At 48.0% G+C, this 16,447-nt stretch overlaps 1 protein-coding gene across 8 annotated transcripts in view; it reads right to left on the minus strand.

Moving 5' to 3' along the window:
* The window catches only part of PPP1R12B (protein phosphatase 1 regulatory subunit 12B), a 132,746-nt gene that overhangs the window by 59,332 nt on the left and 56,967 nt on the right, over positions 1-16,447 (minus strand). For 3 of the 8 annotated variants that reach the window (XM_027665677.1, XM_027665676.1, XM_027665678.1), the window contains exons 11-14: positions 16,136-16,218; positions 13,951-14,076; positions 8,202-8,387; positions 7,470-7,652 (exon numbers count right to left, since the gene is read on the minus strand). In XM_027665677.1, the coding sequence (XP_027521478.1) occupies positions 7,470-7,652; positions 8,202-8,387; positions 13,951-14,076; positions 16,136-16,218 (578 nt within the window). Of the gene's footprint in view, positions 1-7,247; positions 7,270-7,469; positions 7,653-8,201; positions 8,388-13,950; positions 14,077-16,135; positions 16,219-16,447 lie in introns of those variants that run through there. The other 5 variants (XM_027665683.1, XM_027665680.1, XM_027665679.1 and 2 more) reach the window with 5 other exon arrangements.

Genomic DNA, 16,447 nt, shown 5'->3' on the forward strand with positions numbered 1-16,447 from the left:
TATCCCTGTGCTAACACATTCTGCCCATCAGTCCACTGAAAACAGTCTTATGGGTGACTGCCAGAACCCCAACCCTTCACCAGGCAGGAGAAGGATGACACATCAGACTCTGGGAGTGCTGGAGCTGGGAATGAGGAGGGAGACAGCCTGACAATGTAGAGTTATTTAATAAGCTGAGGACAGAGGGATAACAGGATCATGCTCTCCTAAAGCCTTTCACAGCTAGCTCAAAAAGGCTCAGCTAAGCATTCCCTGTTTTCAGGCCTTTGCTGTTGGAAGCTGTTGTGTTTCAGTCTGGACTGTGAATTCTCAACCTGTGCAAGTTTCAGTGTCGGAATTTCAGCCCTCTGGTTACAGCAAGATTAGCAGGTTCACTAGCAGCAGATTAAATTCTTTATTTGCCACAGCTTTGCTTTGCTCAACGTGCTCAGGTGCTGATCCGAGAGATTAAGAGGCTTGTGATCTTTGTCACTTGTTAATCAAAACAATGAGCCCCCTTTATCCCCATAGAACTGTTTCCATGGATGTTACAATGGGGTGAGGTTACACATATGCCAGCTGATGCTCCAACAGCATTTCCCATCAGAGGGTTCTGGCTGATTTTGCCTGTCCTTTCCCATGCCCCATCCCTGGAAGTGTCCAAGGCGAGGTTGGACAGGGTTTGGAGCAACTTGGCCTAGTGGAAGGTGTCCCTGCCCATGACAGGGGGTAGAATGAGATGGGCTTTAAGGTCTCAACCAACCTTCCAACCCAAACCATTCAGGTTCCATGTTCAGCTCTTGTTGTGTCCTTCAGACAGCAGAGCTGCTCCTCCTGTGCCGTGTCCCCACAGCAGCTCCTTGTTCCTCCTCAGCAGCCTGGGCTGCTCCCAGCAAAGGTGAGGACTGCTCCGACTGCAGATCCAGCTGGGAACACAGCCCTGTATTTCCTCTGCCAGTGGAATAAAAGACAGCATTGGTACCTCAAGAGAGCTCACAAAGTTTGGGGCTGGGGGAGTGAACACATAGATCAGAAGCTTTTAATGATCCCTTTGCACTAATTAATGTCAGTCAGCACTGTGGTTAAAAGGCAACAAACACCACAGTGATCACATTCCCTTAAACTGGCTGCCTCGACTGTTGCTGTGAACCCAGACCTTTAAAGTTGTGCCAGAAGAAGAGAAAATGTGCTTGTTTAAAAAAAAAAAAATCCAGGATTTTTTTCTGCAAAGAGGAAAGCCAAGAGTGCTGCAAACCAAAAGCAGAGGCAGTGGGCACCACCTTCCCCTACAAACTGCCCCTGAGACACCGAATGCATCAGCTGAGACCAACACAAGTGCAAAGCTTTCCAGGCTGGAATATTTTGGAACAGTTTGTGTTCAGCACAGGACATCAGGTGTCAATACAGAGCACTGAGTGGGTTGTCACTGTGACAGGGAACAACGTGCACTGTCTGCAGTCCTCAGGGGCTGGATCCTCACATTAAAAATCTGCTGCATGAACCGCAGAGGGATGGAACTCCACCTCCTACCACTGATGGAGGAAACGAAGGTGGAGATGCAAGTGTCCTGTCTCTGTGAGCATCTCTTTCATTTTCAAACGAGCCAACACAATCTGACATTTTAAACAACCTCAAGCAGACCTGTTACAGCTTTCCCAAAAGCCGATTTACAGTCTAAACCAGGAAATTTTTCAGGGCAGAAAATCCCTGGGGGTAAAAAAAAATTAACTTGGCAAAATTCTGACTATTCTGACTATTTGGGAAATTGTCTTTTGCAACCAAAAAATAAAATAAACCTCAAAACTTGGTGGTGATAAAGAAGGTTCAGCCCCTGAACTAGATAAGCCCAAGGAGCGATGCTTGCCTGGCCAGTGCATCCCAGCAGCCTTCCACTGCCACCTCGTGGGAGCAGCTGCCCAGGAGACACCTGAGCAGCTCCAAGGAACAGGATCACAGATCAGCCCCAGCTGAATTACAGAAAATATCACTGAGTATTAATAATGCATCAAAGATTTACATTTCCCACTGAGCTCAGAATGCAGTTTTCTTAGAGTGTGGTTTTGGTTCAATGTCCACTGTTCCCAGAGACAGAAGATTAATTAAGTTTGCGCAAAAGCTTTTCTGATAGAAGTTCCAGGGAGGCAACATGGCTTCCTTGGCTCCTCCACCTGTCACATCCACAGGTCGGTGCTGTGGAGCAAAGAATTTAATGGAGCAGCTGAGCTAGTGCTGAATCAGCTCTCAGCTGTACGGATCTTCACAGAGATTTCCAGTACATTCTTTACTTTAATGGCCATTTTGGACACAGAGAAGTATCTGAACATGTCCAAGTTAGTAAAGCCCAGCCCCTGAACATCCAGGCAGTGGCACCTGGACAGCACCAGAGCCAGAATGTGCTGTGACTCAGATGTGCTGCCAGACTCGAGGGGAAGCGCGTGCAGCAGGCCAGGAGTTCCCATTAGTAAGCCAAGAGGAATTGCACACAAACTCGGCATGGACAGGGATGGGGGAAGACAGTTTTACCTTCTGCTTGCTCCATGCTGCCAAGCTGCTGTTCTTTTACAATGCTTAGCTCAAGTGGTCCCTGCTTCCTTTCCTTGACCATTCCTGAAGGATCCTGCATATACTCCTGCTTTTGTTAGCAGGCCAACCTACAGCCTGGGCTCCTCCGCCCAAAACAAATGCCAAAATATCCACCCCCTTCCCCTGAGCACTGGGGGATGGAGCCTCAGCAGTTGAGCAGAGCACACACCTGCTCACCACCCTTACAGGAAACTGGCTCAGCTGCACTGACCCCGGCCCACAACTCGACCTTATTTCAAATAAAAATGCAGCCTGATTTCTGATCCAGCAGGAGCAACCTCGACTCTTCCCAACATGGACAATCCCATGGCCAGCAGAATTCCTGCCCTCCCACGTCATCTGCACCAGCAGCCTTTTAAAAAAGGGACAACTTTATCTGAAAGCAATTAACTGCAGAGGCAGTGGCAGAGAAATGCTGTCACAGCAGGTGCCAGATGATCGTTCAGTTCTTCACAAGAGAGAGAAACCTCTTAACTTCTTGTTGTACACAGTGTAGTGTGGACAGGAATCTGTGCCTTGCTCTGCAGCTCCTTTCACAAGTATCCCCACTGTTCTGCTTCCCCAGGGACCTTTCCCAGGAGATTAAGACCACTTAGCTTTAGATCAGTCAGCGATAAGGATTATAGAGTCAAATGCTATTAAAAAAAGGTGGCAGCGAGCTAATGCTCACAGCTTTTTTTACCAGTTCAGCTCAAGTAACATTTAAATACCCCTTGAATGCGATCTCATAGTTTAACTTTCACAGAGATCAGAGGGGTTTATTTTAATTGTGAGATAATAAGGGTTAAAGGACATATGGGATATCTGTGCTCATCCTAGAGGAGACACACTCTGAATCTGGACAGGACAAGAATCACGAGGTAAAAGGACTTGCCAAAAATTGTTCATCTAATAGAACTGGTGGAGGAGAATTCAGTTATTAATATATTATTAATATATGCTACTATAATTAGCAGCTGGATCCTTAGAATGAAGAATGAAAAATAAATTCCTCCTGGGAATTAAGTAGGAAATAGAAATGTTTGCCAGATACGTTTACCTGGCACATCAGTGAACTTCCTTCATCTGAATAAAATTTCTAGGGGACAATTTAGAGGGCAAGAAGGCTGAGCAAACCTGCCAGCCCCAAAGCTCCCAGAAAACAAGCCCACCTCGCTCCTATTCTGGATTTATCACAGAATTACAGAATGGTTTGGGTTGGAAAAGACCATAAAGCTCATCTTGTTCCACCCCCTGCCACAGGCAGGGATACCTTCAGCTAGCTCAGGTTGCTCCAAGTCCTTGTCCAACCTGGCCTTGAACACTTCAGGGATGGTGCAGTTATGTGAGAAACTGGTTAGAATACATTAAAATAAGGAAGAGAGAGATGAGTTTCCTGTCTGTAAGAGTGTGCCTGATGGCAAGTGCTGGAACCACCTTGCTGGAACCTTCCTGAGGAACAGGAAGAACACACACAATTGCACAATTCAGTTGTATAAACACAGTGGCTGGGGAGAAAAAACTGAGGAAGGTCAAATTAAAATCCTAATTCTTACCAAACCAGGAGAGATTTCAAATTCAAGAGTCCTTTTAAACTGGTCACACAACCGAGAGCACAGATTTGCCTTTCAGAAGTTGTCGGGCAAAGTGTGTCTCACCCCAGTGCCAGCTGTGGCTGCTCAGTCACCTTTCCAGCTGTTCTGGGAACCAAAGCTTCCACAGAGTACAAAAAGGGTCAGCCAAATCCCCCAGACCTTCCTTTCAGCACAGATATCTCATGGCAGGAGTGACATTTCAGCGTGGCAGGATGCCCTGCAGCCCCTTTCCACACCCAGGGGACACAGCTCTGAGCAGCCCAGACCTGCAACACCACTACTCTTGGGAGAAGCTCTTCAGAGCCTAGCACTGAACCTGCACAGGCAAGGGTCCAGATGAACTTTGGGAAGGAGCTTCTGGTGGCACTAGAGGCCGCTGTCACCCTGGATGAAGGCAGATAATCCAGCTATGGGCTTCAACCAACAGGTCCCCCCCATTCCCCACCACCTGGTCACAGCCAATGGAAACCATAAGGCTGCTAGTCCTGCACAGGGTCTGTGTGGGACACTGCAGGCACAACACCCCCATGGCTGAAATCCACCCTGTTTGAGTTCAGCTGGACAAACACGTTTTCAATGGGAGACAATCTGAACGAAGCAGGGGATTATCCAAACAGCCAGACAGCCCCGTTCATCAGCAGCTCCAAAATTCCCAGCAAAATGGCAGAAGTACAAATGGGTACAAACCCTGCCTTGTGGGAGATGGCACGTTTCCAGGCTCCCAGCATCAGCACACTGCAGTGCCACAGCAGAGTGCTGGGAGGCTGGACATGGATACATGGAATACACATGGCAGCAGCTGGGCTGAATGTCCAGGACATCTGGCCCAACACCAGCACTGACCTGCCATGGTCTGGCCAGGCACCCACATGGCACCACACACCTCCAACTGATCCCTCCTCTGCTGCCCCTCTGCTGTTTGTTTTCCTCCCCTTTGTAATTTACACTATTTTCTAGCTACCAGAATGTTTCCTGAACAATTCAGCTGGAAAACAAGGAACGGGTGAACCACTATGGGTCAAATGCTACAGTGGGGCAGGGTGAGGCTTGTTGGCCACCACAGGATGCAAACCAGCCCTCCAGAGCTCCCCACCAATCATCCCTCCTCAGCCCTAAGCAGCCTCTTCTACTTTAACCTTTTGGCTTCACACAGATAATTTTAAGGCCACACGTTGGGAGACATCCCCGTGATCTAATATTAGATGATCAGCTTGTTTATGTTTTTGTTGCTAAGAGCAAGCTGGAGCTTTGGAAACATGAAAGCAGCCCAAACACTTCTGCGACAGCTGCCACTGGGAACTGAAATCCATGCAGCACTGCCCTGACAACTGTTTGGCATTCGTCTTTTTATTTTATTTTACTGGAATTGGTCTCCTTCCCAAATAAGCTTTTCTGATTTTGGTGACCTCTCCTGTCTCTCTGGGTCTGTCTTTCCAAGGTCCAGTGTGCAGGCAGCTCCCAGTCACTGTATCCTGCTGTGAGGATGTACATCCATCAGTAAGGTTTCCTCCCACTCGAGCACAATGCATCTTTGCTGGGCTTTTTTCCTCTCAGTAGTTTCAAAGCATCATTAAAGGTGGGAGGAATTTTCTCGTGGTTTCTCTTTACATTACCATAAATCACAGGAGATTGTTCTCTAATAAAAATGCAGGAGACAAACAGATCTTCTGTATTATTTATAGAAACAGATTTGGCAATAAATGCCAATGCAGTAATATTAAAGGATGCTTTTCTGGGCATCTACAAGTAACTATTCCAGTCTAGTTCCCTGTCTGCAAGCAGTGCCAAAAGTCTGGGAGGGGGTTTGTGCAGCCCACTTCTCCAAGGAAAACTCCGCTTCCGCAACTTGATTCAAGGTTTGCCAAAATTCAGAGACTGTTATGAAAGGTCTGAAGTGTGAATTGAAAGCACAATACTCACTCTGTCCTCTTGCACAACCTCACTGGGCACTGCCATTATCTTATGGCAGCTCATCTCCATTCAATAGCAAAGGAACCCAAGCCAAGTAACAGCAGCACACAGAGGCACTCCCAGGGTTAACCCCAGTGTTCTCACACCAAAGACACTCTGCAGTAGCTCCTACAAACTGGCACTGCACACAGAGCTGATGAATGTGGCTCGTCCAGAATGCCTGTCATACCTTCCAAGCACTCCCTGTGCTAGCTCTAGAATGAAAAAAAAAAAGCCCAAACAGCATTAAAAGTTTGAGTATTTTCCAGCAGCACAGCCCACCTTGCTTGGATGTGCTGCAGGTGAAGCGGAGCAGCCCACCCTCTGTGGGACACTGCAGCTCAGCCCCACCACCTTCAGCTTTCTAGGCTGATAATTCTCATTATTGCTCTTCCCATCCCTTGGCCTCAGGCCATTTAAAATGTGTCAGAGCGCTATCTCCACTCAGGAAGGGCTGCATTTCAATAAATCACTATTTTAGTCTTGAAGAATATAATCACTATACACTCTGCATGAACTGGTTGCTGATGAGAAACACACAGTTCATCACTGAATTCTATTTATTACCATTTGCTTTCGTCGATGCCATCAGGAGAGACAGATTTTGGAAAAGTTATCCTGCTTGCAGGAAGAAACACAGATCATTTGATATTCTGTACTTAATGCACAGGATAAAGTTCCTTTGAAAAGAGCTCTGGCTCCCCAGGTTTGCATTTCCCCAGTCTTAAAATAACATCATGTGATAAGAAAGAGATACCACCAGCTAGATCCAGAGTCATTCCCAAGGCTGCTACTGCTGGAATGGCCTCGGTTGCACATGGCAGACTCCTACCTCTGGCCTTTACAGTCAATCAAAGCAGTGCCTGCTGCTGAAGTCCATCTCCTCCTGTGTCACACACCTACACAACCCAGGAAGGTTTGTTTTCCCCACTAACTGCAGAGGGAATCTGGGGATCCTGTGCAGTGCAGATGTCTCCATCAGGGCATAAGCAAACCCAGCTGAGCAGAATCAGAGGGACAGATATTATCTGAATGAGTCTCAGTCCAACACTCTTTTTAGGATGGGATTAATTTTACAGAACCTACTGTGAATGGCTGCTCTGCTGCCTGTCCCTGAATACCTACAGGCTGGAGGGGTTGAGATTAGGAGCTGAGATTAGTACTGAAGACAAATGCTCAGATGCTGAAGAGACAAGCAGAAAATTACAAGACTAAATTTAACCGACAAGCCAGAGATCACTCAGTTCAACACCTTCAGACAGAGCAGGGGCAGCAGCCTGGAAATTCCACAGAGCACCTAAAAATCAGTCCCTACACCCCCACCATCACCACCACGTGAGAGCTGCCCACGGAGCAGACCATCAGAGCCCACTGCTCACTGACCTTCTGCGCTCCCTGGCCTCCTCAGCCGAGAGGTCCTTCCCCGGGGCGGAGGCAGCCCCGGCGTTCGCGGTGCCGTTGGCAGCGCCGAGCACAGCCCGGTTTGTGATTACACCTAGAGGGGTAACACAGCTGCCCTCTGGGCTTTTCTCTACAGCAGAATCAGTTTGTTGCCTGAAAGGGGCTCTGAAATAGAGAAGACATATGGAAAGCAAAGCAAGTGAACTCAAGTGCTGACCAAGCCCAGTCTCCTCGAGGGAGCGCAGCCAGATCATCCTCCTCGCTCTGCACTCGTGTGTTCATGGAGAACAGCCACAGTAAAATGAGTTTTACAAAACTTGGAGAAGAATAAGCAGGAGGAACTAACAGTCTTCACATCCCTGTTTGTAGCAAAAATGATTAGAAAAATGTACCTGGGGAATAAGCAGAAGGAAGGAACTCCAAGAACTTGTACACCGAGCGCCCGAGGGCGGCCTGAGCACGGGCTGAGTCAAGGGACAAGAGGGACCACTCCAGGGAGCTACAGTCACACCCTGGCTGTTCCCAGCCTGCCAGCACATACCCACTGCTGGAACTGCCCAACATCACCATTTTGGGACTGCTTATCATTCTGGGATTGCTTATTGGCACTTCCCAGGCAGAAGCACACCTCCAATCCACACTCCACTCCAGAACTCAGACCTTCCAACCCAAATGCTGACTTGCGGCAGCGCTCTCTCCGCCGGGAGCTGTTACCTGGTGTAGTGGTGGGCTGATGCAGGAGTGTTCACACCGAGAGATGTGGGACAGGAAGAGACAGGTTGCCACGGGGAGCCCGGGGAGGTAGATGAGCCAATGGCAGTGGGTGAGGTAGCTAGAGATGGACTGCGACTGGCTGAAATGTAGGGACTGCCCAGGTCACTACTTCTACCAAATGAAGCACTGTAAAACATCACAAAATCACGTCCTTCAGAGCACAGTAAACATTCAACAGCACATCCCACAGCTGGGCTCGCAGCTGGGGAGGGAGCAGGTACCACATCGTAGCAAAACGTGTGCAAGGAGATCAGAGGCCACCAGAGCTGCCACAGGTCGCCCACGCGTGCCAGCGCCAGCAGAGCCCTGCTTAGCTAAGCCCAGCTCAGTGTCAGTGAGAGAATAACGGCACAGGGATGAATCAGGGAGGATCAGGGAAGGGAAAAGCCCTGCTGCAGTGAAAGCAGGGAGCACAGGGAGCACCCCTGTGCACTGGGGAAAGGTGGGAACAAAGAGCAAGGATGAGGACGCTTAAAGCAGGGAAGGAGAGAGTGACATAAGCAGGTCTGGCTGCATCCCACCCTAAGGATGTCCAGGACTTCCAGTTTTAAGAACTTGTTTGCAGTGGCTTAAAGCTTTGGCAAAGATGATCAGTTTGGGCTTCAATTTTCTCTAAGGCATGTTTGGCACAAACTCTGTATTTCTGGAAAACAGCTATCACAACTGCCCAAAAATATTCAAGAATGAGCAAGGGAAATACATATTTTGCCAGTTTAAAACAAACCCTGAAAACCAACCTCACGGAAAATCTGCAAGTGTTTAAATGCTCATACTTTGGAGAAGAGACAGGAGGAAAGGAGAAGAGCTCTGATATGAGGACGGACCGTTTTGCTTTTTCAAAGAAAATCCAGCCTAATTGGGAGATAAAATCCACCCTAACGGGAGAGAAAATCCACTCTAGAGGGAGAAGTTGCATATCTCTGAAAACAGACTTGATGAAATCTGGTAAAATCTCCTTCTTGCACGTGCCAGAGCCCTGCCCACAGGCTGCTCACTGCCTGCACACAGAAAACCAGCAGGATCCAGGGCCCTGCCACACCTTTCCCAGCAGCTGGAATGCGTGGTTGCTACTGGTCAGACTGGGCTGTCCACAGGATCAAAGGCAAGGAAGGCTGGAAGGCTGGCTTGGACCTCCTGCAGCCTAAGGACTCCCATAGCACGGCACAGGGAGGAAAGTGGTTGCACCAGGAATAAAAGCTGACCTAGAGGAAAGCAGCAGGCTAGGACAGAGCTGCAGTTTTTTGGGAAGGCCAGGGACAATGGAGTGAAACTGGAAGTCAGCTCTGGAGTAAGAGTCAGAGAGAGCAGCCCCAGGCTGAAACAACACTGGGAAGGGGCAGGATCATAGCCAAGGACAGAAGGCTGGAGGAAGGACCCAGACCAGTTCACTCAGGAACCCAATTTACAAACCAGTTTTACATGCCAAGGCCCCCAGCCAGCCCAGCACAAGCAGCTGGTCCCACGGGAGCCAAAGGGGACAATGGGGCATCCTGGAAGGCCTCCACGGGGAGGAACCTCCCATTTGGGTTCCTCAGTTGATGGCTGCCTGCCATATCCAGGTCACACAGGAACAAGTGAGTTATTGTCATGAGGTAGCAACCTCCACTCAACCCTAAACAAAGCTTCCTCTGGAATGCTGGCCCCTGCCTGGAGCACAGGGGAGCAGGAAGTCCTGTTGGAAGCAAGTGCCTCCCTTCTTGGCTCTCTGCTCCAGAGGGAAAGGCCAAGCCCTGGAGATGGGTTGGGCAGAGGGTGGGAGCAGAGAGAGAAGCTTGGCTGGGGTGGATGTGCAGAGCAAGCAGCCGTGGAGTCACATAAATGAGGGTTCTGAGGAGATGATGGCAGGGGAGAATGTGCCAGGGGAAGGAACGAGAGGATGGGCAGGGGAAAAGGTGGTGGCAACCCTGGGGGCAGCAGGGTTGATGTGACACCATCTTGGGAGAGCCCAAGGCAGAGGCTGGGGCACAAGGGTGGCTGCAAGAGAGAGCAGGAACTTGGTGAGGGAGGGAGGACACAGAAGGGTTATCAAGTAAGCCCTGGCAAGGATTGTCTTCCAATCCAAACCTTCCCCAAGAAAGGAAAGGTAATGGGTGAGGAGTATGGAAGCAGTACCAGGTGCCTGGAAGAGCAGAGATGTGGAAGATGAGAGGGGAAGGAGGAGGAGGAATGCAGGAAAAGGGCCTGGTCGTGGTGTTGTGCCAGCTCCAACATGCACGCGGCCAGAAAAACCCAGTGGTGCTGGGGCATCAGGCACACACTGCTGCTCCCAGGGGAGCCATGGCACTGCCAGCTCCATGGGAATCCTCCTCCCAGCCTGGCCCTGTGCATGGGTGGCACTCCACAGCGTGAGGAGCACTCCAAGGCATTTCCTTCATTGTTCGCATTTGATCTGAACAGGACCAGAAAACTGCAATAAAAAGTTTAGCCAGGAAATCCTATTAATTAACAGCTGTGTCCATAGGAATCTGTGAAAGGGAGGATTATGAATTTATTTAGAAATAGAAAAAGGCACTGACACACTGCTCCTCATTCTCTAACATTATCACCACAACAGAACCATCCGGGAATGAGCAATGAAATGCAAAGCAACATTTCAAAGCAATAAAAAGAAATACTTCTGAGAACAGCTAAGGCGTTAAAAACCTTAACTTAAAAACCTTCACTTAAAAACCTTCAAACCCTTAAAAAGCTTCCACATGTGCTAATAAAAACGGTTTGCACAAAGCACATAACTACTTTTTTTAAAACTCACTGCCATGGGGAATTGCAGAGATCAAACTAGGCTCTGGGTAGGGATGTTGGCCACTGTGGTGGCCATTAAGAACGACGGTTAAGTGTAACCCCTGGCTCCTAAATTCCTGATTGCTGGAAGCAAGGAGAACGTGGGAGGTGGAAGATTGCTCTGAAGCTTTCCTGGCTTCTGCAACTTGTCCTTCAAAACCAGCTGGTGTCAGAAACAGAGTCTGGGCTGCAGGGACTGTTGGCCTGACTTGCTGCAATGGTTTTTATGTGAACAGAACCAGTAAGGAGACATTTGCATAAAAGTGAAATGAAGGAGAAACTAACTGTGTGGATAAAGGATTTCGTTCTGGTGTGTGAGCCCTTCCTGGGAGGCAGGATGCTACATTAATCCAACCTGCTATGCCAGTTTTCCTCCAAACCCTTTAATATACAGGCAAAGTGACCTGGATGTTCGGAGGCATTACATGGAGACCAGGCTGGCAGAGCAGGGTACTGTGGATTTTTGGGCTAGTGGTGCAACCATAAAGTGGGAGAAGTACCAGTACCATTACAGAGAGAGCTTCAATATCTGCTTCAGCTAAAGCTGAAGAACATTTGCAGCATTGCTGCAAGTTATTTTGTTCCCTTTTATACAAAAAAAAGCCGTTTTCCACATCTTAAGATGATCTGCTATGTTATTCACTCTGTGTTTGGGGGTTGTAGAACATAACTAGGGTTAGATGGGATATTGGGAAGAAATTCTTCTCTGTGAGGGTGGTGAGGCCCTGGCACAGGTTGCCCAGAGAAGCTGTGGCTGCCCCATCCCTGGAAGTGTCCAAGGCCAGGTTGGACGGGGCTTGGAGCAACCTGGGATAGTGGAAGGTGTCCCTGCCCATGGCAGGGGATGGAACGAGATCCCTTCCAACCCAAACCAGTCTGTGATCTTTATGGACATTAGTCAAATGCTGAGGCAGAAGGGAACTGCAGACGTATGGAGTCATCCTCTCAGTGACATGGCATGTTCCTTCTAATTCTTTCTCTCTCAGAATGAGCTTTTGTCTTCTGGAGTTGTGTTCAGAGTTTTGTTAATACTTGAGAATGATAAAAAGCTTATGTTTAACAGGCAACTAGGTTCCCTTCCTCATCTTAGGGGTTGATGCACAAGGCTGGAGAAGTCAGAGGTTCAATAAGATTATATTTAATTTCTCTGTGCTCTCCTACAGAAAACCATATGGGATAAAGGTCAAATTAATCATGATGCTATTGCATGCATATACAATGCAAAACCATTGATCTCTCTTTCAAAAGCACATTTATTCCTACTTGGCAAATCTCTTCTCTGTAACTGCTTGTAAACCAACACCCTCCTACAAAAGGCCAGAATTCAGCCTTTGTGACAGGAACTCGGTATTAGTGACAGCCCACGGCAGCCTAAACCTCCCCCACCCTCTGTCCAGTTTAACCAAGGAAACACAGCACAGCTGTGTGAGGGAAACACTGAATGTGGTGCTGGCTTAGGTGGGATAAACAGGCAGTGTTTGTCAGACTGTAGTGGGCAGCCCGTGGGTGACTGGGCTGGCCCTCAGAGCAGGGAGCAGCAAGACCTGCCAGCTGCAAGGGGAAAAGGCTTTCCAAGGGAATTAGCTGTGGTCTGTCAGACCAGCTTTGGAGAGAGACAAGCTACGGAGGCTGGGCTGCCACCATGTCCCAGGATAGCTGTGAAATCAGTGCAATGGATCAGCAGAGCAGATGGCTTCTGCTGGAAGGGGCTGCTTCACCTTTTGTGGCAATGGGCCTATGTGTGCTCAGCAATTGGCCACACACCCCCTCGAGCACCACTCACCTCTGCCACCTAAGTACTGAAACTCAGAATCACCTCTTCCCAAGTACCTCAAGCAGCCTTTAAAAATACCATTTAGCATGACAAATGCCAGAAAACCTTAATTTTTATTTTCTGCTCTCAGCAGAAGAGGGTTTCAAGGTCAGTTCCATCTTCAGGACAGATATTTAGTTCAGGGTCTAGAATTTGGTGAAACTCAATCTAAAACCTTGAACTGTTGCTGCTGCTTTCCTTCAGCAGAGACTCGACAGCTTTGCAGCGTGACATGCTTATCACAGGCTGGTTTGACGGTCTCCAGTATTAGCTGAAATAAAGGTGAGAAGCTGGCACTGCACCTGTGTGAAGGGCTGATCCTCCTGCTCACAACTGAGGTGAAAACCCAGCAATGCAATATTTGCCTCACCAGAGCAGGGCATTCCTTCAGCTCACTCAGAGAGAGCCGTCAGCAGGTACCTCGAGGACACTGAGGCTCTGCCTCTCAAAGGGGTACAGGACACTGCAGTTACAGGAGTTCTGCCTGGAATTGCCTTCCTGCCTCTGCCTGGTTCCTTCACCAACATTCAGCCTCTACAACTTCTCACACACTGTGCACAAACCGCTTCTTTGCTGCCACAAGACAATGGTTGGAAGCATCAGTCTTACTCCTAACAAGTGCTGCGTGTCACACACAGGATCACTGCCACTTTCTTATAATGATGCCATAAACGTGGACTAATATAAACCAAAATAAGAGGATATAAGCTACAACTTACCTGCCAATAGCTATTTGAATAATGCTTTCAGATTCTGATTACTTTAATCTTTTTTTATGATCAATTTTGATTTTATACTCTAACCATAACACCAGCATTAAATGGAGAAAACACTTTGCATTTGAATAATGTGAACAAGAGTATTTAAATTTAGTTCAGCAATTTAGAAATTAGCAAAAATTACAGCCTTTAAAAATACCATTTAGCATGACAACTGCCAGAAAACCTTAATTTTTATTTTCTGCTCTCAGCAGAAGAGGGTTTCAAGGCCAGTTACAAGATGCAGTAGGCAGCAAGCAGGAGGCTGAGGTTTGAGAGGCACGTTAAGGGTGGAACTGACTGCCTGGGAACCCACATGAGACAGAACTGGATGTACCTTTTCAAGTAGGTGGATACATAGGTGGTGGGTGCACCAGAATGGGGAGCTTCGTTTCCCTTTGGCTCGTCCCTCCAGGGCTGCCGGCTGTAGGAGCCGCTCCTCACCAGGTTCACAGCTGATTCCCTAATGCAGGACAGAGCACAGGGCTGGGTTACAAAAACCTCTGGAGTCTACTTTTGGCTCCTTTACAGTTCCACAACACAAATCCTTCCCTTACATCCACATGCACCGATGCTCACAGGTGACATAGCTCAGAGAAACATCTGTTCTGGCCTTACTGATGCTGCTACTGCCAGATCCCTTCAGAACCACAGACAATGCAATGTTTTGCATAAAGGGGAACAAAACCCTTTTTAGTCAGAAAACTTGCAAATGAAATTTAGATTGTCCATAAAAGTAATTTAACATATTAAATAGTGTCATTTGATATTTCCTCTGCCATCTTGTATCAAATAACACGGTATAAATGGGCAGATATTGGAACTGCTGGGAAGTTTTTATTCTCCAAAGTATCCAGGCAAGGACAAAAGCAATCCAGCCCAGCAAATCCTTTCATAGAATTGCTTAAGTTGGAAAAGCCCTCTAGGATCATCAAGTCCAACCATTAACACACCACTGCCAGGTCCACCACTAAACCATGCAGCCGAAAACAACATACAAAACATTTGCAATATCTCAAACTACTTGACAAGTTATCAATAAATTCCTAGCAGCCCTATTTATCCTATGTGAAATCAGGGCTCTTTCCCTTTGGTGGTGTATCCTGCTCTCCTCTGGTCCTGGACAGGACCTGGAGCTTGCAGTGCAGCGCAAATCCACTCCCCCATCAGCCTGCAATTATTTTCTATTTCCAATTGCTGTGCCCGTGCTGACACCCTCTCAGACACCTGTGGGGTCTGGGAAGTCAAACTCAGCTGCTTTTAAAGGAAAGAATATCTGGAAAATCTACTCCCCAGCAGGCCTGGCACCATCTGTTCTCGCAGGCCAGTTCTCCTTGGGCCCCACTCACCCAGCAAAGGACACCTGTCAGCACTCACTGGATGTGCCACTCGATAGCAGCCTCTGCCAAATTCTGAGATTCTCTGAATCTGAGATTCTCCGAATCTGAGACTGGCTGAGAGTGAGCAAGAACACAGCAGGGAGGTTCCAGCAAAAGATCAGCAAAGAATCTCAAGCTGTGCTGAAATTCTCTCAGGGTGTTGTCTGCCACAGCTCCTGCCCAACAACTACAGTTCACAGCCACTTCTAGCACGTGCCTTTCTTCCTCCATTGGGGAAGTGCTGGAAATGAGGTTAAGCTCAAATTTTACTCCTTCTAGCACAAACTGAATCATAGAATGGTTTGAGTTGGAAGGGACCTTAAAGATCATCTTGTTCCACCCCCCTGCCATGGTCAGGGACACCTTCCACTGTCCCAGGTTGCTCCAAGCCCCATCCAGCCTGGCCTTGGACACTTCCAGGGATGGGGCAGCCACAGCTTCTCTGGGCAACCTGTGCCAGGGCCTCAGCACCCTCACAGGGAAGAATTTTTTCCTAATATCACATTTAAACCTAGACTCTGTCAGTTTGAAGCCATTCCCCTTTCTCCGGTCACTACAGGCCCTTGTAAATAGTCTCTCTCCATCTTCCTTGTAGGCTCCCTTCAGATACTGCTGAAGAAGCTGTTTGTAGAGATTAGCTCCTCAAATATATCTGGAGATACTGGATATGTAAATATCTGATTTATACTGTGGTTCTGTCCAGGGGCAACTACACACATTGACTGTAAAAACAACCCTGCAATGAAACAGTTCCTACATGGTGGAGTTCACAGGCTCAAGTGAAGCACAAGTGACAGATGTGTGAACAAAGGGACTGCAGGTGACTGCTGAGCAAGTGACAAGTGCAAGTGCAGGTGCCAGCTACAAAATGAGGCACTTGCATCTAAAAGGAACAAGGATGCATAAACCTAGTTCCCTGGATGGAGCTCGTGTCTGTGTGAGCACCGGGGTGGAGGAACCAGCCTGCTGCCCCGCTCACCTAAATGAAAAGCACCACAGCAGAACTTTACAGACCAGAGCTGGCTCTTGATGTTGTGAATTCCTGTGTCCTTGGGACTGCTGAGAAAATACATGGAGCATGACTACAGAAAAATGGAACTACTGACAGGATGGAAGCTGAGCATTAACTTTAGCCAGTCTCACCTGTTTTCTTTTTCTTCTACATCGCTCGTACTGCTCAGTCTTCTGGGGGCTATGGTGGCAAGATAGCTCTTGTTGTCTTTATCCTGGTGAAGCAAAACAGGGACTTCAGCTGCACATCTCTTACCCTTCCAGCATGTTCAGTAGCAATTAAATGCATGTTCAAATTTTTTCAACTAAGCAAGCATTCTCTTATCTAAGGACAGCTGGTTTAAGGCATTTTCTTGGGCAACAGATACCACAGCACAGAAGTATCAGTTCTGAAAGAGATTTCCTGAGGAACATGCTAGTGAATAAAAGCATCTTCTAACTTAC

This window comes from Corapipo altera, unplaced genomic scaffold, assembly GCF_003945725.1.
Source record: "Corapipo altera isolate COAL_440 unplaced genomic scaffold, ASM394572v1 202, whole genome shotgun sequence".
Taxonomy (NCBI): Eukaryota; Metazoa; Chordata; class Aves; order Passeriformes; family Pipridae; genus Corapipo; species Corapipo altera.